This window comes from Ylistrum balloti, unplaced genomic scaffold (genome assembly GCF_031769215.1).
Source record: "Ylistrum balloti isolate Yb309-2 unplaced genomic scaffold, AGI_CSIRO_Ybal_v1 Utg370292, whole genome shotgun sequence".
NCBI classification, from domain to species: domain Eukaryota; kingdom Metazoa; phylum Mollusca; class Bivalvia; order Pectinida; family Pectinidae; genus Ylistrum; species Ylistrum balloti.
Window position 1 is genome coordinate 986,631 of NW_026782221.1, and position 25,891 is coordinate 1,012,521.

Here is a 25,891-nt window from a genome sequence, read left to right on the forward strand (position 1 = left end):
TAGCATAAACCGAAGTGTAATGCTATATATTTGGCTATGTTGTTGATTTTTTATCTAACCGTGTGTTATGTATCAGTAGACCTTGGAACAGGTGATTTATTTTGTGATACCTGTTATCTATGTCAACCTTCCAACACATTGTCATCTAGTGTTAACCCCAGAAACTGACAGAAAGGTGATAGTTGTTGTTTTTGTCTAGTCTACAGTGTATTACTGTTTGTTTATGTAGATTTTTTTTATAATTGTACACTCCACTAGTGTTGTTAATTTACTTGATATGCCATTTACGTGTTAAACATATACATTTGTTACACATTTATATCTCATATTTTTATCTTTGTCAGTTTAAGATACAAAATGTATTTGTAAATCTATTTTATCTAGTTAACTTAATTTTTTTTTGTAATAATTTTTTAAATAGTACCATACTGAAGTTTACTTCTAAATTAACAATATACAATGGAAGATTTATTTTGAGATCAAATGTGACAGAAAATACATAACCCATTTCAAAAAGGAAAAAAAAATAGTTGACTTTTCCACGTTACATATTCATTGTTATCTCCCTTCCCTGTATCATTTTGCTACAACTTGATGATTGTAGATTTTTTGTCACTTTTAAAGGTTTGCTCAACAGTATAGTTTTATACTCATTTGATTGGTAAAAGGTAGTTTATATATACAGTGTGACTCCATGGTTTGGATAATATATATATTTTGTAAGATTTTAATATCTACAGATAAAGGTTTGTTTTGCTGTGACCAGTATGCAATATGTGTTTTATAAATACATTTACCATGTTATTGTATTTTTTATGAACAGTATTATTTCTAAAAGGTTTTAAAAACTGTGATGTATTCTTGTTGATCAGTATTCCATGTCAGTATTCATATTGTTCTTATTTTTGTATGGAGAACTTATAATCAAATTTATGGTTTTAATTCGATGAAATTTAATTCATAATGAATCTTTTGACAGTATCCCTGTCTTTCACTGAACTGAATAGTTAATTAAAAACGAGCATTTAAATTGCTGGAACTATACATCCTCTATACACAGAGTAACGTTTGTAAAGTCACGTGTTTTAAAGACATTTGGAATATATCATATATGTATATCTTACCATTATACTGTAATCAATTGTTGTGGACATCAAGCATTACAGTCATATAACGAAAACCCTTTTTGGGACTAGAATTGTTCTTTCAGGTCCCAATATTATCATGGTTGGGACTGATGTCCCAATGTTATGATGGTTGAGACTAATGTCCCATTATTATCATGGTTGCTGTGCATTTTGTTTCCCCAGTGTGTTCATATTCTATGTTATAATAATGTGTTGTTTTTAAGAAAGCTCAATCAATAAAAAACTGATAAAAATGTTGTTGTCTGTGATAATGTTGATAGTGTAACACAAATGTAAACATAGGAAATTATAGAGATAACAAAAAGAGAACATCCTTCAGACCTAATATATCATTGTTACTATATTAATGTTACTATGTTATTGTTACTTACCATATATAGTTTATATAGTTGATATAGTAATAGTGATATAGTAACAGTGGTATAGTAACAGTGATACAGTAACAGTCGTACAGTAACAGTGGTATAGTAACAGTGATATAGTAACAGTGATATAGTAACAGTGGTATAGTAACAGTGGTACAGTAACAGTCGTACAGTAACAGTGATATAGTAACAGTGATACAGTAACAGTGGTATAGTAACAGTTGTACAGTAACAGTGGTATAGTAACTGATATAGTAACTATGGTATAGTAACAGTAGTATAGTAACAGTGATATAGTAACAGTGGTATAGTATCAGTGGTATAGTAGCAGTGATAAAGTAACAGTCATACAGTAACAGTGGTATAGTAACAGTGGTATAGTAACAATGGTATAGTAACAGTGATACAGTAACAGTGGTATAGTAACAGTGGTATAGTAACAGTAGTATAGTAACAATGGTATAGTAACAGTGATACAGTAACAGTGGTATAGTAACAGTGGTATAGTAACAGTGATATAGTAACAGTGGTATAGTAACAGTGGTACAGTAACAGTCGTACAGTAACAGTGGTATAGTCACAGTGATACAGTAACAGTGATCTAGTAACAATGGTATAGTAACAGTGGAATAGTAATAGTGATATAGTAACAGTGATACAGTAACAGTGACATAGTAACAGTGGAATAGTAACAATGACATAGAGATACAGAGGTGCCAGCTTAAATTATCCTGGTTTGCTGCAACTTGACCAAGTTATGGTAACATTCATATATTAACAGTGGGGCCATGGTAAAAATGTCTGACAGCCTTTCCTGCCAGCCAATATGAAATAAACTGTTTTTCTATTTCAATGAATGTGGGGGGAGGGGGTGTTTAAATCTCAAAATGTAAATACAAGAAAAAGCATTTTCCTTTTGTTGTTTACTAGAATGTAAACTTACATTTTTATCTGATATTGCAAATGACCCAAGATACACACCCGTCAAAAAATATTATTTTTTGAAATTATCATGGTTTGCTATGGAACACAGGCAGTGGTTGAAAAAGATATGACAATAACATTTGTGCTTTCTACAGTACATGCATAGTAACAGTGGTATAGTAACAGTGGTACAGTAACAGTCGTACAGTAACAGTGGTATAGTAACAGTGATACAGTAACAGTGATATAGTAACAGTGGAATAGTAATAGTGATATAGTAACAGTGATACAGTAACAGTGATATAGTAACAGTGGAATAGTAACAATGACATAGAGATACAGAGGTGCCAGCTTAAATTATCCTGGGACTCTCTAGGACAAGAGATATCTTCTAAGTGTATGGAATTTTGACAAGCACCTTAATATTATGTGTATATAAGGGTAGAGGAATATATATCTATGGACTTCAAATCTTTCAAAACTTTACCAAAAATAAAAAATTAATGTTTATGTTGAAGAGTTTGTGATATGAACACTTCTGAAATAAGAATAAAAATTTAAGACTAAAACACGGTAAAATTCGGAAAAGAAATGTCCCGAAAATACAAGAATTCGTGCCAAATAGAGGGGCTGTAGAATGTATTAAGTATTTTGAATCCTACCAAATGCGTAACCCAAACCAAGTATTTTAAACACGTACCCTAAAAAGAAGAACAGGGTATCAGTGTAATTTCCTGTCGTAATTGTTGAAGGGAAGGAACTCTTGCTTACTTCCAGTATAAACACGGAGTTAAATGTAATCTATCGAAGTTGATAATATTCTTAAAACCACGTTGTAAGATGTGTCCAGCCAAATCAACATTGTTCAAAAACGCTTAATTCGTTATGCACCTTGCAATACTTTCCTGGGTTAACATACGTTATATTTAATTAAATCCCTGTCGCGTTTCCAAAAGCGTGTATACATAGCAATCTGTTATATGTAGTTTTCAATTCTACAAGATACTGTCTATATCCTTAGATTTAACACATATTTACACGCACGTAATTACAGATTATCACTTATATGTTGCGGAGAAGGTTTTGGTCTATGACATCGCTTACTATACGTATGGTACGATGTTTATCGTAATATAATATATACAAATATACATGTAAATAACTCTATTTCCTGTAATTACAGGTAGCCCGAGTTGTGATTACAGCGAATGCGAGTAGCCATCTAATTGCCAAGGGGCCGTACGTGACCTCAAGTGGACAAAACATCAATAATTGGGCGAGTAAGTGGTCACGCTGGCTTGATTTACACCTGACTGGCCCCAAGCCTACCTGGGTTTACACCTGTCTGACCGTACCTAACCAGAGTGTACACAGACCCCACAAATAATACCTCGGTCGCGTCCACCTACAGGTATGTAATTTACAGGTGAGATATATCAGTCGTCACTGTTATATATATATTCTGTCGCACTAACAGGTAGGTAACACACGATTTCAGGTGCGATAAGGGACTATTGACAATTAAAAAAGAATATATAATTACATACTAAAAAAACGCTATGTATTTTATTGATCTTCAGACGTGTAATGAAATATCAATGCGAGAATTATACAAATGTATAAAACGATATATTATAAGGCATCGTTCATTCGTATAATTAATTTTGAAGACCGGTATTCGTTCTCAAATAATTGTTATACACAACTGATTAATAGACTTAAATAGAACGATATTACTTTTGAAATGACATAAATCTTGATTTTATGTCAAAGTCATTATTCAACGTCAACATTGAAAGAAAGAATACTAAATGTTTTCCAAATTATTTACATTGTGTACTATAGTCTACTACATTACATTATACACACAAGAACCTGAATAAAATGACATTTGTATGTAAAATATGTAGAAGTTTGTGAAGTCTGAAAACATGTGATCGATTTTCCTTTAATTGATTTAGAAATAACAGAGTATTTTATAGATTAAGTGGTAATTAACGAAAAAAATCGTAGTATCATACCATTTTGAGAAGAACAGACAGAGAAAAAAATCTTTGAATGTGATTTTTTTTTTTGCATATATCATATATAGTATATTAAATTAAAATCTCGTTTTGTTACATGTTGAGTATTGCACGAGCAGAAATTAAGATATAGACCTTTTCGTACTCGTTATGTTACTACTGAACTTCAATTTGGAAATAACTTTTTTATAACCAACCATAATAAATGTAGTGTAATATATATACACGTCGCCAATGTAATTTGTTGTACTAACACATGTATACAATGGTACGTATCAGCTCTCTAGGAATGTTAGGTGCATTTGGTACGTAACTGTGGCATAACACGATATCCTTTCATTATTCAGAACAATCAAAATATCTTTTATCATAAATATGTCATAGCTTAAATCGCCCGATAATTCCTGTACGTCGTTACATTCATTTGGCTTTGGGAAACGCTTGAAAGCACAGCTAATTTCGGACAATATAATGCATCTCGGGCAGACACTAAACGGAAAAGCAATTTGTTTAGCCTTACTCACGGCGAGCAGAAATCCAGCGTTTTCATTGGTTGACGAGATTTCTCTCGGCCAGTCAGCACTGACCAACCTTTCACTGAGATTAGATGGTAGGCGAACCAAAGAACAAAGAAAAAACAGTGTAAATTTTATGATAGTTCTGTATAACTTTGCAGATCAGTTTAGAACTTGGCAGATTATCCGAAGGATATATTTTTTATGTGCATTTGTGGTAAGTCATTCGAAGTGAGTAAATAGCACAAAACAACGCCTTTTTGGGGGCTTTCCGGTCGCTCGGTATGTTGTACTCTTGTGCTCCGTCATTTTTCATGCCGTGTTACTGGTGTTAAAAGCTGAAAATCGGTTTGTTTATTCAATATTTTGGTGTATTGTGCATTGACTGATGTTTGTTTTTGTTGTTGTGGTATACAGATTTTGTATTTGGTACATTTTACACACGGACGTGGCGTTAAACCGTTTTTATAAATCGTTAAATCGTGAGTACTCTAACAAAATAAACCCAAGTCAAAACTGGGGTAAGGCCCAACCAACAAATATGCACGCGATCACTTTGTAGTCAAGGTCATGCTGTTTCTGTACTGCACGTATCACGTATTTAGATATATAGTATTTTCAACATATTGTTTATTCATCTTGTTTTATGTCGATGATATGATATACAGTATAAATTTGACACGATTACATTATTTGTTAAACATGAGGTCACACCGGTGTCAGTTGAGTGATTGGCATTCCATAGATTCTAGCCTCGCCGTTCGAGAGGACTCCCTCCCCAGACAGAAATAACACAACATGGCTACCAAAATTTCACAATTAATTCATAGACGATTTGCTCGTTTGAAATCTGTTGTTTATGGGATTCGAATACTGAAGACATTGTGTGATCTCTGAGGCAAACCAACACGTGATGTAACTATTATTATTGAGTTGTGTTGATTACGTGTGTTTAAATAATGTATAAGCTTCGAAGTACAGCAACAACACAAAGCTTTGTTGTGAGTTTAACCACTCGACTACAAAAATATGGTTATGATTTTTTAATTATAGTACATTACATTCAAGCATTCGATTTCCAACATGGCTGATCACATGTAATCCCCTCCCTGTTCTCCCATACCACCTATAAAACGTACAGAAAAAAATGCTTTGCCAGCTATATTCATTATGGGGAACAATGAAATGATAAGTTAAGGTTTAGTTTAGAAATGGATATATAAAATGTCACTTTCTACATAAAAATATGTTCATGTTTCTCCGTGAATTGAACTAGAAAACAACATTGTGTTGGACAATTGTCAGCACATGCATGCCATGTTAGACCTACAGTATATGGTCCAGTTTTAGACATTGTAACATCAACAGAAAAATATTGGAGAGAGGAATGCTGGTTTATATGATTAATAATATTTAAATAGAAAAATGTATGTCTATATGATTACCGCAAAAATAGATGCTAGTATTAATTTGTACAATGAGAGCTTTTATTACATAAACAAGTATACATTTTGAAGCCTGTGGGTATCTCCCCTATATCTTAGTAATTATATATGTCTCCACATACACAAAGATTTTGTGGCGAAATTGATCTTGGAATATGAGGAAGTTAATCAAGATAATTTGAATTTTACAGTAACAGATCACTAGAAATAAAGATTGTCTATAAATGATTATGAATGCATATATGCTAAAAAAACCAACAGATAAAATTGCGAAAACCCTGCTGTTTTGAAAGACTCCCCAGGGTAAAATGCTTATCATAGTTTCTATCAGTACAGACATTCAATTGTTCCTCCAGTTTTGTTTATCTTGTGTTTTTGTAACGGTTGGACTGATTGTATTAGATCTGAAGTAAATAGATTTCGGCCTAGGGTTGTATGAATGGTATTGATGTATGCCCTGACATGAGATTTACTGTTTCCTGAGTCTTTCCACTTAATCTTCTCACTGACTGTGTCCCATGTGTATAAATTAACATGGTCAGTATGAAGTACAATGTAATCTGTGGATTATGAAATGTAAGTTATTTGACAATTCTGTATACACAATTTGCAGATCAGTTTTGAAATGTTCTTTGTTCTGGTGGTATTATCCTATGATTAATGTCCATTTAGAAACATGTACTTTTGCTTGTCTTCCAATTAGTGTGTATAATTTATAGACATCGCTACATTTCATTATCTGAAAACATGACAGTAGACCAGATAACATGTTAACTCATATCCACTTCCTGGTACATGTCACAAATAATTATGTACTGTAAAATATAGAGGACATTCAACAAATAATTAATGTGGGGAGTGAATTTTCATGCAAGATCTGCAGTGCCTAGTGTCTATTTCAGAATAAATTTATAATTATAAATATTTTATATAATCAAATTAAAGGTGTAAGACATGTCTGGGATGTTTTAAAATCTTCCCAAAACAAATTACAGCTTCTGCAAGTGCAACTTGTTTGACCAGGAGAAAATTTGACGCAAGATATTTTCGATACAAGTTGAGTAGTACTGGGATGTCATATTGTGATTTACAGTTACAAGCATATCGTAAAAACATTGTTTCATTGTTTTATAATCAAGGATGTCATTAATAATCATGTCCAGCACATTGTGTTATGTAATGGCTTCATTTCTATGTTGTAGTCAAGATGTAGATGTCGAGGAACAGTGTGGCTCGGTCAATGTAATCCTATATTGACCTTCAACATGACCTTCAGATATTGAAATATCATCTTTTGTATCACCTGGAATGTTCATGACTTTGGCAATAGATGGAACTAACAACGAATCTACGCAGTAAGAAAATTGGCAACTGGGCTTCCACCAAGTTTCAATTTTCTTCAGTGAAGAGTAGGTCTGTAGGGATCAAGTATGAGTGGTATGGATCACCAGGCTACAGTGGATAATAGGGGATTAAGAATGAAAATAAAACGTACCAAAAATATGGGACCTACAAGCAACAAAAGCGACACCAAGCACGAAATTGTCAAACCCGGAGAAGCTAAAGCAGCACATGGATCATCTTCCTCATCATCTGCCTCTTCGTCGTCAACAGTTACAGATGGAATCTCACCAGCTAACGGGTCTACTGTGGATAAGTCAAAACTGTCTACAGCCACTGACAGGGACAAATCTCCAAAGGTGAAAAATTTGCACAAAAGAGAACGTAGCAAAGAGAAAATGAGTAAGGATTGTAATGCTACATCACTGTCCTCTGTTTGTTCACTTGATGTGCCATTTTCTCAAGTTTCTTTGGAACCTAACCAGGCAGAAGTTCCGCAGGGGAAAAAAGAAAACCTTCTACCTGATCCCTATGAGTTTAATGCTAAAGTGGAGGACGGTATTGGTTTTCCTGTTAAAAAGATAAAAAGTGAAAAGGTGCGATACAGTAGATACTATTTGTTACAGTAGATGTCATGGAATTCTGTACTGATCACATTATAATTAATTGAGTTAAGAATCAAAATTATTAATGTTTTTAGAAATATATAATGCAACCATTATTATTACTGCCTTTAGGTTATTACAGAAGCTTTAAAAATTATGCTGTAGATTTCAAAAGATGAATGTATTTTTGATTCAGCTGTTTCACGAAATTCCATGGCAATTACTGTATGTACTGATTGCACGTTCGGTTGTCTAAGCAACGTTAGAATGCAAGCTGACCTACTCCCACACTCCATACAACCAGCATTAGTTCACAGTGTCCTTGTTTAGATATGGTGCAGTTAAAAATGGAGAGCATGGCAATTAGTATTTAAGTTAATGTGTTAGGGAAAGAGTCTTTCTTTTTCTTTCAAAATTCCAATAACTGACAATTAAGGTAACAATCTTGTTGTGCCAACATATTTCAGATATTCAAAATTTTCCTTTAGGACTTAAAGATTTCTAGACAATAAAAAAGGATTGTTGGATAGTTAAATATGACACCATATTCACTTGGTCATTGTGTAAACCCCTTTGCTCAGTATACCAGACAGAGCAGCTAATATATATTGTAGTTATATGCTGAGGTAGTAAACGGGTCTGAGGGATAGTAGGGTTATCGTCCTAGTGCTTATATGTACCTGCTAATAGTTCCAATGTTGTGGCTTCTGCATGAAAAAAAATACACTTATTTTCAGTTTAAAATGCTTATCTTTATCAAGGATTTAGTAAATAGCTTGGTTCTGTTCATTTGAAATAAAAGGTTTCGCTAGCAATACTTGATTGGTAATGGCATGTATACTTGTTTGCTTTGTTCAAGCATATCCACTGGCATTATGAGGTTTCATGTGTGCAAGTTGACAGTGGACAGAGGTGCTCAAAGTAGAATCTTGACAAAAAATTTGCATGACTTGACAGAGGCTAGAATACATCATGATCTTCTTGTGCTTTATCAATATAAGAAACTGCATGTAGTGCTTATACGATATATATGGTGATTAGTAACATTACAACTCTCATTTTTTGTTTAAATATAGAAAAAAATTCAGCAGAAAGTGAAATGAAATAAAATATGCAATGGTCTTTTAATATATTTATTGTTGATTTAAATGAAGAACTATAACTTTCAATATCTGAAATTTAAATATAGAATGAAACCACACTTTATAAACCTGTATTTATTGGTGATAGAACTTGAGTTAATAATTTTTAACTGTTCTGACTTTCAGAATGATGCATCTACCTCGTCCAACTCTCAGACACAGAGTTTGACCAATGCCAGTACGGAGACCTGTAGTATAGGTGTCTCTACTGATTCTGAATTCCTCGGACCATGTGAACCTGGAACCAGTGTCACCCTTGAAGGAATTGTGTGGCATGAAACTGAGAATGGTAAGAAACATGTATCATTTTATCTGATAATTGGTTTGTTTAGCCATGTAATACACCTATGTCATAAATATAATTTAACACGTGTGATGATGCTTTGTGTATTGTGCTATATAATGTCTCATGATTGTCTCGATGGGGGGAAAGTGAGGAGTAAATGTCAGTTATCTTGTCTTATAAATTAATTTGAGAGTTTTTGCTGATTTAACATATATATGAGCTATGTGATAATAGAATGATACACTTATATTGTATCATTGGCTTCATGAAACAGATATTAGGCTTTTTACACCTCTTACCTCGCGGCTGATGACATACCAAATCATTTATATTATGGTCCTTCAGCCTTTCAGTAGACAAGGAAGTTAAATAATTAAACTTGTTTTTTAACACTTTTATGATAAAATAAGCAGATTTATAAATGAGATGTGGGATGGAGAAAATTTTTGTTTAGTGTAAAAAGCCTGGCATGGAAATTCTGCCATTGCCTACAGTTAGTTTATACATTATACCTATGATAAAATACTGAAATATTTAATGTTATTGTGTAATTGATCTTATTATTTTCTAATCCATTGATATTTTAGCCTTCAATTTCATTTAATATATTCAATTGTTTAAATGTCTCATTGATGTTGTTTTCTGGGTTTGAAACAGCTTATGTTTTCATCAGTCATTACAGAATAGATATAGGTTTATATCTGTATGTACAGAATAGATACAGGTTTATTGCTGTATGTACAGAATAGATACAGGTTTATATCTGTATGTACGGGAGATATATAGGTTTATATCTGTATGTACAGAATATATATAGGGTTATTGCTGTATGTACAGAATATATATAGGTTTATATCTGTATGTATAGAATATATATAGGTTTATAGCTGTTTGTACAGAATAGATATAGGTTTATATCTGTATATACAGAATATATATAGGTTTATTGCTGTTTGTACAGAATAGATATAGGTTTATATCTGTATATACAGAATATATATAGGTTTATATCTGTATTTACAGAATATATATAGGTTTATTGCTGTTTGTACAGAATATATATAGGTTTATATCTGTATATACAGAATATATATAGGTTTATTGCTGTATGTACAGAATAGATACAGGTTTATAGCTCTATGTACAGAATATATATAGGTTTGTAGCTGTTTGTACAGAATATATATAGGTTTATTGCTGTATGTACAGACTAGATATAGGTTTATATCTGTATGTACAGAATATATATAGGTTTATATCTGTATGTACAGAATATATATAGGTTTATATCTGTATGTACAGAATATATATAGGTTTATATCTGTATGTACAGAATATACATAGGCTTATAGCTGTTTGTACAGAATATATATAGGTTTATATCTGTATGTACAGAATATATATAGGTTTATATCTGTATGTACAGAATATATATAGGTTTATATCTGTATGTACAGAATATATATAAGTTTATAGCTGTATGTACAGAATATATATAGGTTTATTGCTGTATGTACAGAATAGATATAGGTTTATTGCTGTTTGTACAGAATATGTATAGGTTTATATCTGTATGTACAAAATAGATACAGGTTTATTTTGTATGTTTCAAAGTAATCAGCAGTTGAATTGTTGAAAGAAAGAGGCATAAAAATTTGTCAGGTACGGTTGTTTACATATCCAGTTTGTTCCCAGAATGATTTTTCTGAAAATTGATAGATAAAAAAATATATATATATATATATAATATGTACATGTTTATGGTGGAGGAATCAGTTTAATCACTAAACAGTCCTAAAATTTTATATATCACATGATATAAATTCAGATCTATATATTGTATACACATGCACTATGTATAAATGACCATTGAAATATTCACTTACATGTAATATCATTTTTTCAGGAGTGCTGGTTGTCAATGTGACTTGGAGAGATAAAACTTATGTAGGAACACTGCTAGATGCTACCAAGCATGACTGGGCTCCTCCAAGGTGAGTGATCCTCATCCGGAAGGCAAAAAGTACTGCACACTCACAAACCTTACATATTGTTAGGAACATTCACTGTCTCAGCGTATCAGACTGAAATTCTTTCATAATCCTTTAGAATCGAAAAAGACATATTAGTCACTATACAAGATTGGCAAAGTACCAGAAAGACAATCCTCATGGGTATCAAGAGTGGCCTTTTTTACCTCTAAGAATGGGGATATTTCAACCTCAAGGAATCAGAAGGGCTCCTTTCTCACGAATGTCCTCACAATACTTAGCGCTACTGGTTATATATATATAGTTGAAACTTGTTATCTCGAAATTCAGAGGACAGTGGAAAATATTTTATCTTATCCAAAGTTCGACTCAAATAAAGTGATAATATAAGTTTCCTGACTTTGACTACGGTTGAACGAAGTATGATAGCATGGTACACCATGGTACAAACAGGGTAATTTAATCTGTTATTTGAAATGGCAGTAAATAAACAGAAACAAATAAATTTCTACTTTCTCTTTTTATTTTTTATTCATCCAAACAACAAAACATGTCATAACAACATCAATCAACTACGTTTGCACTCATGTTGTTCCATCCCACACACGTGTACACTACCCTTACTGATGAAGCACATAATACATTTTTTCTGAAATGACAATAAAAGGAAAATAAAATTTGCTTTTGATATGTTACTAGAAATGATGTATAGAGCTACAGATCTTATTAATATGACTTTACTACGAATAAATTAACATGAAAAATACGGTTCTAGAAAGTTCTTACCTTTTATCAAAAACATCATACAAGCACTAGACTTAACAAATCATGCACAGATATAGACTCTATCAACGAAAAATACCTTCAGCATGTCATTGTTCAAACACTAAATCTGACAAAGTGCCTCATCACTGTCCTTTAGTAAACCAGCTTAAAAATTAGCCTCTCTCAGAATTGTAGGGACCAGATTTCGTCAGAAAGTTTGTACTGGTTTGACACTTTCATTTTTATTGTTTCTGCAGATACACCCAGCCTACCAAAATGTTTTCATATCTTTTGTGTAAAAGCACTGCTACAGGATGGTGACATAAATTAAGATGCTAACTTTTGATTGGGTAATTAAACTGGTAATTAATTTATAGAGACCAAGTGTTGTGTGTACGATTGACTGATACGCCGTAATTAGCCATGTGTTACTTGAGAAGTGTAAGTTATCAAAGGACTACATACATTTGTGATCTTGATGAATATCACAGGGACATTCCTTACTACAAAATATGAAATCAAATTGAAGGGACATTTGCTTTACTTTAAAGTATAAAATAAGACCTTCCTTTGTCAAAGGAATTGGATGGAATCTCAGTCCCAGGGCCTTTCCAGGGTATCAGGACTTTCCCTGTTCCCCTTCTCAATGCATCTGAGGGAGGCACGTTCCTTATCTTAGGGTGGGTAAGGGACATACCCTTCTCCAGAGTATCTGACAATCCCAAACTCCAAACCATCAGACAGACATGCCTTACTTCAGAGTATATGATATACCTACCTCAAGGGCGTCATAGGGACTTACCTTCATTGGAGTGTCTGGCATTTCCTCCTCAGTGCATCAAAAAGCTTTACATTCCCTATGTCCAAATGTCTTAGGAACATTCACTACTCAACAGTGGCTGCACTGTTTGAAAGACATTTCTAATCTCCACTGCATCAGAGGGCCAATCCATTCCCCAGACCTGATTGTCAGAGGGATGTCCTCTATTTCATAGTGCTGGCACTGTTTTGTAGACAATTTGTTGCCCAGGGCATCAGAACAGCAATACATTCCATATACCCCAGTTTATAACATTACGATTTCATAATTTTCAATGATACAAATATATATGCTTTTTAATAATATATATAATGTGGAGGGAATACTTGATACTGAGTAGAGATTAATAAACAAAATAAGAAAGCAGATTACAAATTAAACTTTGATAACATGAAATTACCTTAGGTGAATTTTTAATGTGAAATCTGAAACTAACACTGCTTTAAATAAGTTTAACAGAGTAAAACATTCACATTCAGACATAATATAACCAGATTAACTTTAGCAATCAACATGATATTAGTAGGTTTTATGTTGTCTTCAAAGATACCTAATTTTTTCCATAAAATAAAATCTTATTTCTGTTTTACCACAAATCTACAGGTTCAACTGCGATTCTCCGGTCAGTGAGTTTGAGACCAGAACCCCTAAAGGGAGAGCCAAAAGGGGAAGAGGTTCTGCTTCTACAACACCTGTCAATGAAAAGGGGCCAGAAGGACGAAAACTTCGCAAAGGACGGAAGGGGAGCAACACATTTCAGGCCCCACCCAGTCCTGCTAAGTCTGAACCTTCAGTATCAGGTGGAATGAAACGGAAAGGACGTCCCACAGATATAGATTTATCAGCGGGCATGACTAAACGCAGCAGGTCATGTTCACAGGGTAATCAAGGCACGGAAAGTCCTGTTTCCACCTTGATTGAATGTCCAGAGCCAAATTGTGGTAAAAAATACAAACATCCAAATGGACTGAAATATCATCAAACACATGCCCACCAGAGTTCGGGGGTCACAACTGATGTGGATGAGGACACAAGGGACACTTGTGATAATGTGGATGATGATGTGGATAGTAGTATTGCTGATCCCTCTGAAGCCCCAGACTCCAGCTCTACCAAGTTGGGCAAGTCTGCTGAGGCAATGGAGGAAGAGAACAAGAAAGAGGAAGAAGGTGCTAAATCAGATAGTGAGAATATGGAGGATGTAGAAGTTGATGTGAATGGAGACACACCAAAGACAGATTCAGTAGAGAAAAAAGAACCTGTTGTGACTACTAGTGTTCCTGTAAATAAAAATGCAGGTGGGAAAGCAATAACTAGTATACCATCAGGGAATGCCTTCCAGATTGTGTCTAAGCAACATATTGCATCTCCTACATTCGGAGGGGTTGGTTTGCTTTCTCAAAGTCCACTACAGACTGGGTCTTTACCCAGTGGTCAGGTTTTGCCACTAGTCACGGCAGTAGCAACCACCAATCCTATTCAAACAGGGAGCACTCTCACTGTAGCAGCTATATCTGCTTCAACACAGCCTTTGGATCTTAAAACTGAATCGTCTAAAACTGAAAAACCAATTCGCCCAAAGATTAGTCATATTATGCCACAGATTGTTGCCCTGACAACCACTGTGTCAGTTACCCACACTAATGCATCACCTGTCACCACATCCAACTTACAAGGTACCTCTCAGCTAATTCCAATACAGCCAAAACCAACTCCCCCAGGGGAGACAGCAGCACCAACCCCATCATTCCTGGGTCTTAATAGGGACAGGAAACTGAAACAGAAGAAACGAGACAAAGTGAAAGAGAAAGAATCTCCTTTGGTTGGTCCACCAATAAGTCAGAGCTTAGCCGCTGCACCAATGAGGACTGGTAAAGTGGAACCATTAAAAAATGAACAACAAAGTGCAGGAGTCATTAAAGTGGCTCCGATTATAGCTAGCAAACCTATGGATCATAATAAATCAGAAACTTCTACAATAACAAGTGCTCCAAGACTTGACCGAATGGACAAGCCCTTGTCATTGTCCACTTCAGGTGCCAATGTTGGTGTGGTGACTGCCCAAGTGCAGCCCTCCCCCAAAGGGGTGGACCTGTCACAAACGCGACCAATAGATACTCCCAGTATGTTGAAGGTGAACCCATCTCTGGCTGCTCTTGATAGCAGGTCAAACAGAAATGAAGAAGTACAGAGTCCCTCATACTATTCAGACATTTCAGAGGAGTCGGGATCTCCAGCAACTCATACCCAAAGTGAAAGCCCTCAGAAAAACAAGGATGAGGGCTTAACAAAAAATAGAGACAATGCCCCAAATGTGCCAAACATGCCCCCGTCCCAACCTTCAGTGATGGATAGCCAGTCTGTTCCCCCTTACATGTATGGCTCCTACTATGGGCAGTCAGCCACGCCTTACCTACTGTCACCACAGAATATGTCATCTCCAGTCGGCACAAGTTCTGGGCCAAACACGCCTTCGCAGCAGCCACCACCCCATCCTCACCATCCATCACAACAGCCCCATCCTCATCACCCATCACAACCACATATAAGTTCACAGACACCTAACAAGGACAGAAACACTCCTTCAGAACAATCCAAACCTGATTCAAAACTTAAACGAGATGATTCCAAAGACTCTGATGGCAAAGACGATCGTGGAGATAAAGGTGAAGGTCGTGGAATGACGCAGCAAGAGTACCAACACATGCAGCACCAAAAATGGGTCCAACAACAGATGTACGCCCTGCAGATTCCACCGCATGCTCAGTACCAGTTCCTAGCAACATACGGACCCTACTTTGACAATGCCTACCATATGCATATGATGTCTAATGATGCCTTGTATCGGCAACACCATGAGCAGAAGGCTGTTGAGGAGGAAAAGAATCGTGGAGATGGGGATAGGAAAGAGGGAGATAAGCCCATGCTCAGGCCATCTACCTCCACAGACAATGGTTTAAGTCAGAGTGGGGATGGTGTATCTAGTAGAGGACCTATGCCTCCAGGGGACGGTCACCATGGACACAAAGAGGGCGACCACAAAAGGACTGCCTCAGAAACACTGTCAGAGAGGGAGCTTAAAGAAAAGAGCATGCGAGAAAAGCAAAATGAGAACCATCAAATCATTAAGGAAAATCTAGATCTCAAAGATCAAATGGATAGAAGTAGACTAGACCAAAGATTTGATCCCATGTATGGACGTGATAATTCACGTGATAAAACCAGTGAGGAACAGCGAAGGATACAAATGTATCGACAGCAGGCAATGATAAGACATCAGAAGCGGGAGGAACAGCAAAAGAAATTAGGTGATGGTAATAAATATGAACACAGACCTTCTGATTCTAAATCCTCAGTCATTAATCAGGTCAGCAACAGCAGTGGGGGGGCTGAGGGCAGACCAAGGGACCACTCAATAGGGTCAGAGGCAGGCAAATCTAAAATGGAAATAAAACGAGAACCAGAAGATAAAGGGTTCAGAGACCCTAGTGATGCAAGTGATCCAAAAGTATCAAGTGGTGACAAAAATAAGTCATTAACATCATCATCTTCTTCCTCTTCATTAGATAGGATCAGAGGACATGACACCCCAAAGGGTAAACCTGGGAGTCGAGTGTCCAGCCCTCACACACCCTCTTCCAACCCCTCCAGTTTAATTCCCTCATCAATGACTGCCACAGGCCCTAACGGGCCTCCCTACCCAGCCTACATGTACCCTAGTCAGTATATGCAGTCTTCAATGTATGGACAAATGCCGTTTGAGCCCACCCACCCAATGTATCGTGGGATGAATCCAATGATGTATGGTGCTTATCTTCATCCATCACAAATTCCTCCATATCCTGTCAATATGGAAATGGATGAAAAGGAGAAAATTGGTTTGGTACAGAAATTAGCTCCTACAGAAAGTGAGAGTAAATTAACAGACCCTAGCCATGGACCTCTCTATCACAGCAGCTCTGCACCAAGTGCTACAAATAATAGTGCAAGTGGTATAAACAAGGCAAATAGTGGCCATAAAATTCATGAACTTCAGGAAAAGACTAGGTCAAGTCCCCACAGGGCTTCACCAGTGTCTGTTGGTAAATCTGATGGACCACCCACCCCCACCCATTCCATAGGGCCAGTGGACAAGAACCGCGAGTACAGCAGTTCTCCACCAACTCAGAGGCATGTTCACACCCACCATCACACCCACGTCGTGGAGGCTGCATACCCTGTCAGTTACTACCCAGGTAAGTCTTGATATTCAGAATCACACAGAGGATACTGTTGATTGACTTGGTAAGGAATTAATTAAGAGCAAAAAATATGACAGAAGGGAAAACAATAGAAAATATCTAAACTGCAGAGGTAAAATATTTTCTTGTAATAATTCTTAAGTCGATAGGGTAACGGGACAAAGGTTTATGATTTTACTGAAGAGAATTACACCGGGATGGGCTTATACCAGACATGGGCTTATTGCTGGATAAATATGGTGGCCTCTCATGTTATATATTCATGACATAAATCTGCTTGGAGTATGTTGATGAGGGCATGTTTGAGGTGCAATAGCTCCGGTTATTTTTATCTACTTTCTGTTTTCTTTCCAGTATGACAAAGTGTTGGTAGCTTAGGTGGGATGGAAAGAGGTTACAGGTACTTTGAATCTTTAAACAACTTTTAACACATTAAAGATGTGAATTTCCCAACAAAAAGATCCATTTGTTGTGGGTGTTCAGCCAATGTGTTCTAGATCTATTCCATTTGTAAATATAATGATATGTTACATGTTCAAGGATAGTGCATGATACAGTTCAGACTGACTTCAGCTTTGTCTCGACAATAAAATTGTTTTCTTGTAGAGTTTTAAGGTTGTGAGGTACATTGTAGCTTTCATAGCTTCACTTGGTCTGATGTGAGGATATAACGTGTTGAGTTAAGAGTAATAAGTTCGGATTTACATCAATATCTATTTTAATGTATATAATCAATGGTTCTTCTTCACTGCAAACCAACTTTTGTTCGTAAATATAAACTTTAAGATATCTACATTACAAGAAGATCTTGGTGATTAATAGAATGGATATATGGACTTATAAACTGACTTTTGGTGTCATAGTGTTAAATAACTATGTAAGTTCATATTGCATCAACTGGCTGAAACAACCTGTGCATTGTTTTGTTGTTATCTATAACAGAATTGTAAATAAAAAAGTATCGTAAAAATTACATCAGATTATTATACAAAACTGTGACAATATTCTTTCCAATGTACTGTAAATGTACATGTTTTCGCAATATTAAGTGCTTTCCCACAGAAATTATGGCACTAAAACATAGTTAACTAATTTCAGTTTCTAGGTTATTTACTCAGTATTGCGCTTAACCTAGTTAATTAATTTCAGTTTCTAGGTTATTTACTCAGTATTGCGCTTAACCTAGTTAATTAATTTCAGTTTCTAGGTTATTTACTCAGTATTGCGCTTAACCTAGTTAACTAATTTCAGTTTCTAGGTTATTTACTCAGTATTGCGCTTAACCTAGTTAATTAATTTCAGTTTCTAGGTTATTTACTCAGTATTGCGCTTAACCTAGTTAATTAATTTCAGTTTCTAGGTTATTTACTCAGTATTGCACTTAACCTAGTTAATTAATTTCAGTTTCTAGGTTATTTACTTAGTATTGCACTTAACCTAGTTAATTAATTTCAGTTTCTAGGTTATTTACTTAGTATTGCACTTAACCTAGTTAATTAATTTCAGTTTCTAGGTTATTTACTTAGTATTGCACTTAACCTAGTTAATTAATTTCAGTTTCTAGGTTATTTACTTAGTATTGCACTTAACCTAGTTAATCAATTTCAGTTTCTAGGTTATTTACTTAGTATTGCACTTAACCTAGTTAATCAATTTCAGTTTCTAGGTTATTTACTTAGTATTGCACTTAACCTAGTTAATTAATTTCAGTTTCTAGATTATTTACATAGTATTGCACTAAAAGATGATTTAATAATTTCAGTTTCTGTTTTACTGACATATTATTGCACTAAAACATAGTTTAATAATTGCAGTTTCTGTTTCATTTACATAGATTTGCACTAAAATATAATTAACTAATTTCAGTCTCTGTGTTGTAACCCAGTAATCATGTGGATGGATGTACTCATTGTTGCACTAATTTTCACAACAGATTAAATAGAATTTAATTGGACCAGAATAAGTCTGTTTACAGTATGTTATTACATACCAGTATATTTATACATGTAATAGCTACCCATGGTATTACTGGTTTCTTTTGTTCTGTTATTGTAGTACTAAAACCCTAAACATGTTTACCTGATTTACAGGTATGTTCCCCGGTGCTAGTCAACAGAAGTCCCCTCCTGCTGCGACAGTCCAACCTCAGCCAGGCCATCCTTCGTATCCACCACCAAAGTGAAGTTTGTAACAGATAGTGATTCATGGATAACGGGACACCACCTTCCCATGGCCAGTTAGATTGAAGTTTGTTTCAAGCTATGTGATTGGTGGGTGCTTGCAGTATTCTTATTGATCTGTGCCAATTTGAAGTGAGGATTATAAGTGTCATCAGTCCACACTTGACCAATGTTCAGTGGTTTTTGCCAGTAGGTCAATAAGGGATTGATGGAAACATTTCCTACTGTATATACAGTTGCAGCAGTAAACTAAGCGTCTACCCCAAGGTTTATGTTACACCAAATCAACAATAACAATTATGTAAAAACCCATGTGATAGATAGATATCACTACAAAGTCCATTTGTAAAGAGCTGTTTCATTGGTTGGACATTCTGATTGTCCCAAGTCAAATGTGAATCAACAGTTTAGATTGGGGAACATTTATTTCAAACAGAAATTTTATGTTGAAAATGTGTATGTTGAACATGTGTATGTTGAGGATGTGAGAAATGTTCAGGAAGTGAATGTGTTTTTTCTCTTATGTTTACTTTGTCTGATCAGCTCAGCAAAGCTCTCTTGTTTACCTGGTCAGTAGGTACCAATAAGGACAGTGAGGCTCTCTTGTTTACCTGGTCTGTTGGTACCGATACGGACAGTGAGGCTCTCTTGTTTACCTGGTCTGTAGGTACCAAAAAGGACAGTGAGGCTCTCTTGTTTACCTGGTCTGTAGGTACCAATACGGAAAGTGAGGCTCTCTTGTTTACCTGGTCTGTAGGTACCAATAAGGACAGTGAGGCTCTCTTGTTTACCTGGTCTGTAGGTACCAATAAGGACAGTGAGGCTCTCTTGTTTACCTGGTCTGTAGGTACCAATCAGGACAGTGGGGCTCTCTTGTTTACCTGGTCTGTAGGTACCAATCAGTACAGTGGGACTTTCTTGTTTACCTGGTCTGTAGGTACCAATTAGTACATTGAGGCTCTCTTGTTTACCTGGTCTGTAGGTACCAAAAAGGACAGTGAGGCTCTCTTGTTTACCTGGTCTGTAGGTACCAATCAGGACAGGGGGTATCTCTTGTTTACTTGGTCTGTAGGTACCAATCAGGACAGTGGGGCTCTCTTGTTTACCTGGTGTGTAGGTACCAATCAGGACAGTGAGGCTCTCTTGTTTACCTGGTGTGTAGGTACCAATCAGGACAGTGAGGCTCTCTTGTTTACCTGGTGTGTAGGTACCGATCAGGACAGTGAGGCTCTCTTGTTTACCTGGTCTGTAGTTATCGACCAGCACAACAAGGTCCTCCTGTTTACCTGGTCTATAGGTTCCAATCAGCACAACAAGGCTTTCTGACAGTGTTTTCTGGTCAGTTCATGTCTTTGATAAGTCCCAGGTAAGCAGAGGTTCGATCTATGTCACAGTCCACTGGTTGTGTGTCAGCCAGTGCTATCAGTTTTCTAGTTCATTGCTATTTTAATCAAAATTGTACTTTTGTATACTTGAAAAATCCTTTCTGTGTAAGTATACATTAGGTTTAAGAGCCTGGTGGATGTTGCAGTCTCTGGGTTGGCTTGAGAGTCTCTGTTAGGTCAGATTTCCCCTATTTACCTTCACTTGTGCTGAAATAGGAAAGCCATTCTGTCATCATGTACAAAATATTTTTAAATATTAGGAAAGAATGTATTGGGCACTTTTGATATGTGTAAACTTTAGTCTTTAGCATTGCACCGTGCCAAACAGTAGTTATATTCTCTTTGCATTTCATTAAATTTTGAATGGCAAAATGACATAGCATAGAAGTGGGAGACTTGAATGTTCAGAGCATAAAGATTTAGTCCTATTTTTACTTATATTGTGAGATGTGGTGTACACATATATCTCTAGCCAAACTGCCCACATGTGATATTTTCGCGAGACTTGTGAGGATGTGTGTGGTCTTCATCAATCATGGGGTGTAAGTGAACGTTTTTCATGTATGACTACGGACCAAACAGATGACTTATGAAATGTACAAGATAAATATTTGCCGATACAATAGTATTGGTTGTATAAAGGTTTGTAGTGGTCTATCTATGCTTATGAGCACACTGAAGTATGAAGTTGTCAAAGTACATGTTGGGTTCTTTTTTTAGAACTAAAGACAAAATGATTTTTTTTATCTTACCTAGTTTGAGCAAAAAATGGGCATGGATACGCTTATAGAATTGCAATTTAAAATCCAAATGTGTGGTTTTTTTAGGTAACTTTATCTTTTGCAATATATATTAGTCCATCCACTTAGAACTGAATACTTTTATTACTTAGTACAGGAATGTGTTTTATATATGCAAATGAACCAAACGAGAATTGTGAATCTCATGTCTTGCCCTTTTTTTTATACCATTTTCTCAAATTAAGTTAAAATAGATCTTTACTTTTAAGTTGTGATACTATCTATTAGTACTGGAAAATACCAAATTAAGATGAATCAGGTATTCAAATTCTCCAAACAATTCTAGATTTAAGAGCACAAAAAAAAAAAAATGCCTTTACAGAGATAATGTAAAACCAAGAAATTTTACCTACTTATTGCACAGGATTTTGTGAGTGTCTGTTGTTCTCTAGGTTATATCCACAGCTGAAGTGTACCACAGTAGGATGTTTTCAAGAGCAACATTGTTACTGAACAACATATATTAATTCAAAATATTTAAATGTGTAAAGCAAGCTGTTTGTAAAATAGGATTACAAATTGATCAATAGTAGTAAAACTATTTAGATTATCATTTATGTAAATTAAATTTTTGTAAAAGTCGGAATGTCTTATCCTTACGGTCTTATTTCTAATACACATATTTCTTTACAACCATTATGATAACTGTTATTTAGTGGTATTTCCCTATGCAGGGCATTTACTGGGTGCCATTGTTTTCATGCAACAGAATAGTCTTTTTTTAATTTGCAATATATTTGAATGTTCTAAAGGTTAGCTACGTATATATTCTTGTCTGTAGACAGACAGTGATTGGTCGGGCAGTAGATTTTATAGTAACCAAGTGTGTATGACTAATTATAAATCAAATTGATAAGGGCATGTTAGTTTCAAGTAAAAGCTAAGATTGAGTGTTGTGTGCTAGTCCGAATGCTGGACGTGTGGTCTTCATGGTAATGACCTTGACCTTTATGACCTCTGGAAAAGTTGTACGGGACCCAGTGATTTCTCATGTATAGTGAGTTTTAGTTGTCCATTCTGTTGATGGTAACGTGAACAACTATTGATCTACTGTTGGGTGCTATCTATACATTGTCTACCTTTATTTTCTTTGTATTCTAAGTCATTCCAAAGATTACTTACAAGTATATAAAAATTTTTTTATAGACAGTGTGATGGCCTGCTAGTGTTTTAATGGAACATCATATTATCTAGAGGTTAATTGTGCCTGAACTTTGTGTAACAATAGCTAAAACTCTTGGGAATACAGAATTAAAACATTCACTTGATCACAGGTTTACCTAAAAAGAAAGATTTAAAATCTCATAATTTTCTAATGATAAATAACCTATTTTCATTGGTATAAATGATTTTCTGAAAATGATATATCAAAGGTTTCCATGGAAACCTAGAGCAGGCATAATTCTTTCTCTGCAGCTCACATACAGGCTTGTGTATGTTATTATTTTTAAATCAAAATTTCTGATTTCGTTTGTAATGAATGGTGTCAGTTTATACACTGCTGTTGTTGCTATGATGTTTCTGCTACCTCATCACATGGTTCCTAATGCTTCAGTATTTCTCACGTCCTTTAGCTTAGCACTGGCGATGTTGTACCAGTCATCCACACCATAAACAAAACTGTGAGTTTAAATTTCTGTTCTGCAATTCTTTCAAATTTCTTCAGAACTTTATTGGAAAATTAATTTTCAAATTCAACATTCTGGCAGATGTGTTTTCTTCTTGTGCATATGATTGTCTTATCTCCTCCTGGCCCTGTTTGATTCTCATTGGATTCAGCAATATTCCAAATTTAGAAACTGAATTTGATATTTTGTATACTGCATTGCACTTTCTATAAAGGAAATTTTCTAAGAATTTTGTTCAAAAGCAAATAAAAATGCCAGTGTATATGATAAATTTGTTGTCATATGTCATTTTAAGATATATGTATGCGTAGCAATAATGGTCTTTGTTTTCATACTACAATTATTGAAATGTGTCCAATACTGTGCTGTTTTCTATTGGAAATATGTAAATATGTAGAACTTTAGTATATAAGCACTGTTGATAAATGTCTGTCATGGAAATGAAGTTGTACAAGACTGTGTAAACATTGTTTGTGCAGGTATCAAGGCTGTTATTATTTTCACTGTTTTACTGAAAGCTTGAAGTAAAAAGGATGTATTTTCCATGAAAGTTATAAAAAGAGCTTTGGTTTTCTCTACAAGTTTTATTTCCAAGGTATTTTGTGATTTTATTCCTTGGAAAAAGGCCAAAACTGGAACCCCTTGAATTACAACTTTCACAGTACTTTTTTTCCTTCTAGTTTCAGGAAATGAATTTAGCAGTTCTATAATGAATTGTGTCCAATATGTAAGATACAGGATAGGCAGGTGTTTTCAGATGTCCATTTACAATCAAAAAGATGAAAACAGATAATGTTTCTGTTGATATTGTACAGCTAGTAACTGCAACATTTATGTACATCAGAGATAGCAAGGGAGGTAAATCTTGGTCATACAACACTCCTCAGTGGAAGTTGTCATGAGAATACTAGTTGGGATGTAAATATATGCCAATACATCCCAACAGGAGTTGAGATTTACGAGAGACCTACAATTTATTGTTTACCTTCAGTATTGATGTAAAGGGTTTATGTATACATACAGACTACTGCTACACACACGTTGTTAATGTGTACACATCTGTATTTAACGGTGCAAGCTCTGTACCAAACTTGTACATGTTTTGATACCATATGCTATATGTTAACACAACAAAAAACTGTGAGAGAGGGTACCTGTAAATTGTATATATCTTCATGTCAAGATTAATGTAATGAATGAGAATCAATCATTGTGTTTGGTGGGACAGAGTTTACATATTGTGCTGAGTATGGATGTATGGATGTATCATAGGGCTGCTTGTGTGTTCATTTTAAGTATGTGTGCACTTGGGAGGGTCTGCAGCCAGTTAAAGTCATGTCTCTATCCTGGCTAGTGGTCACCTATATATATATCTCTACTGTGTAGCCACTAAAGACAGTGCTGCAGTGTATAACATGGCTTTACTCTCAGCAAAGGCTCCTCTCTGGCATTTTATACATGAATAAATAACTATAAATATCAACTAGTTTTCAGTGTCTTATTGGTTTGTTTCTACACCACTTAGATACCACAAGCCCAGGGAGCCAACACATAGCCTCACAAGTAATGGGTGCTGAAATATTGTCTACAGAACAGGGTGGACTTACTACAGAATATTGAAATAGTTTTGTTGGCAATTATTACAAAACATTGAAATAACATTTGTTGGTAATTATTCCTGAATATTGAAATAGTTTTGTTGGTAATTACTACAGAATATTGAAATCGCATTTGTTGGCAATTAATGAAATAGCATGTTTGTTATCCTACAGAACAGGCCTGGATGAGCTTATTGTCTGATTAATACACTGTGAGAATGGATTTAGAACCTGATATGCTGTAGGCTTGTGATTACAGTAAAGTATTTTTATAGGGAATATTGTGCTATTTCAAACTACATTAATGTGATCGTTCAAATTTTATCTCTAAATAATAAAGCCTGTATAGACATTATCTGTGGTATAAACTGAAACTTGGGACTTGTCACAGACGTACCAAAATAAGTGATTTGGAACCGATGTAATGGTGATGTTGATTATTTGTTACACAGTACAGAAGATTCAGTGGTATCCACTGATCAAGGAAAATCTGGAAAATTTTGACACACGAAACTGGCTATAAGAAATACACTGAGATATGTTTATACAAACAAGAGGACTATCAAAAGTTTTACACTCAGAAACTTCCTCTTTTATATTATCTTATTATTACCTGTAAATGTACACAGTTTAGTGCAATCAAACTTTAGCATATTATCATGTTTTGGTAAATTGGTGCAAAAATTAA

At 35.1% G+C, this 25,891-nt stretch overlaps 1 protein-coding gene across 1 annotated transcript; it reads left to right on the forward strand.

Moving 5' to 3' along the window:
• The first annotated feature begins 7,795 nt into the window (after window positions 1–7,795).
• Window positions 7,796–25,093, forward strand: LOC132552995 (zinc finger protein 608-like). The gene is made up of 5 exons (XM_060217200.1): window positions 7,796–8,358; window positions 9,636–9,798; window positions 11,702–11,789; window positions 13,975–17,606; window positions 19,703–25,093. Exons 1-5 carry the CDS (start codon window positions 7,852–7,854, stop codon window positions 19,792–19,794), a joined length of 4,482 nt encoding a protein of 1,493 aa, XP_060073183.1. The 5' UTR covers window positions 7,796–7,851; the 3' UTR covers window positions 19,795–25,093.
• Window positions 25,094–25,891: the final 798 nt, after the last annotated feature.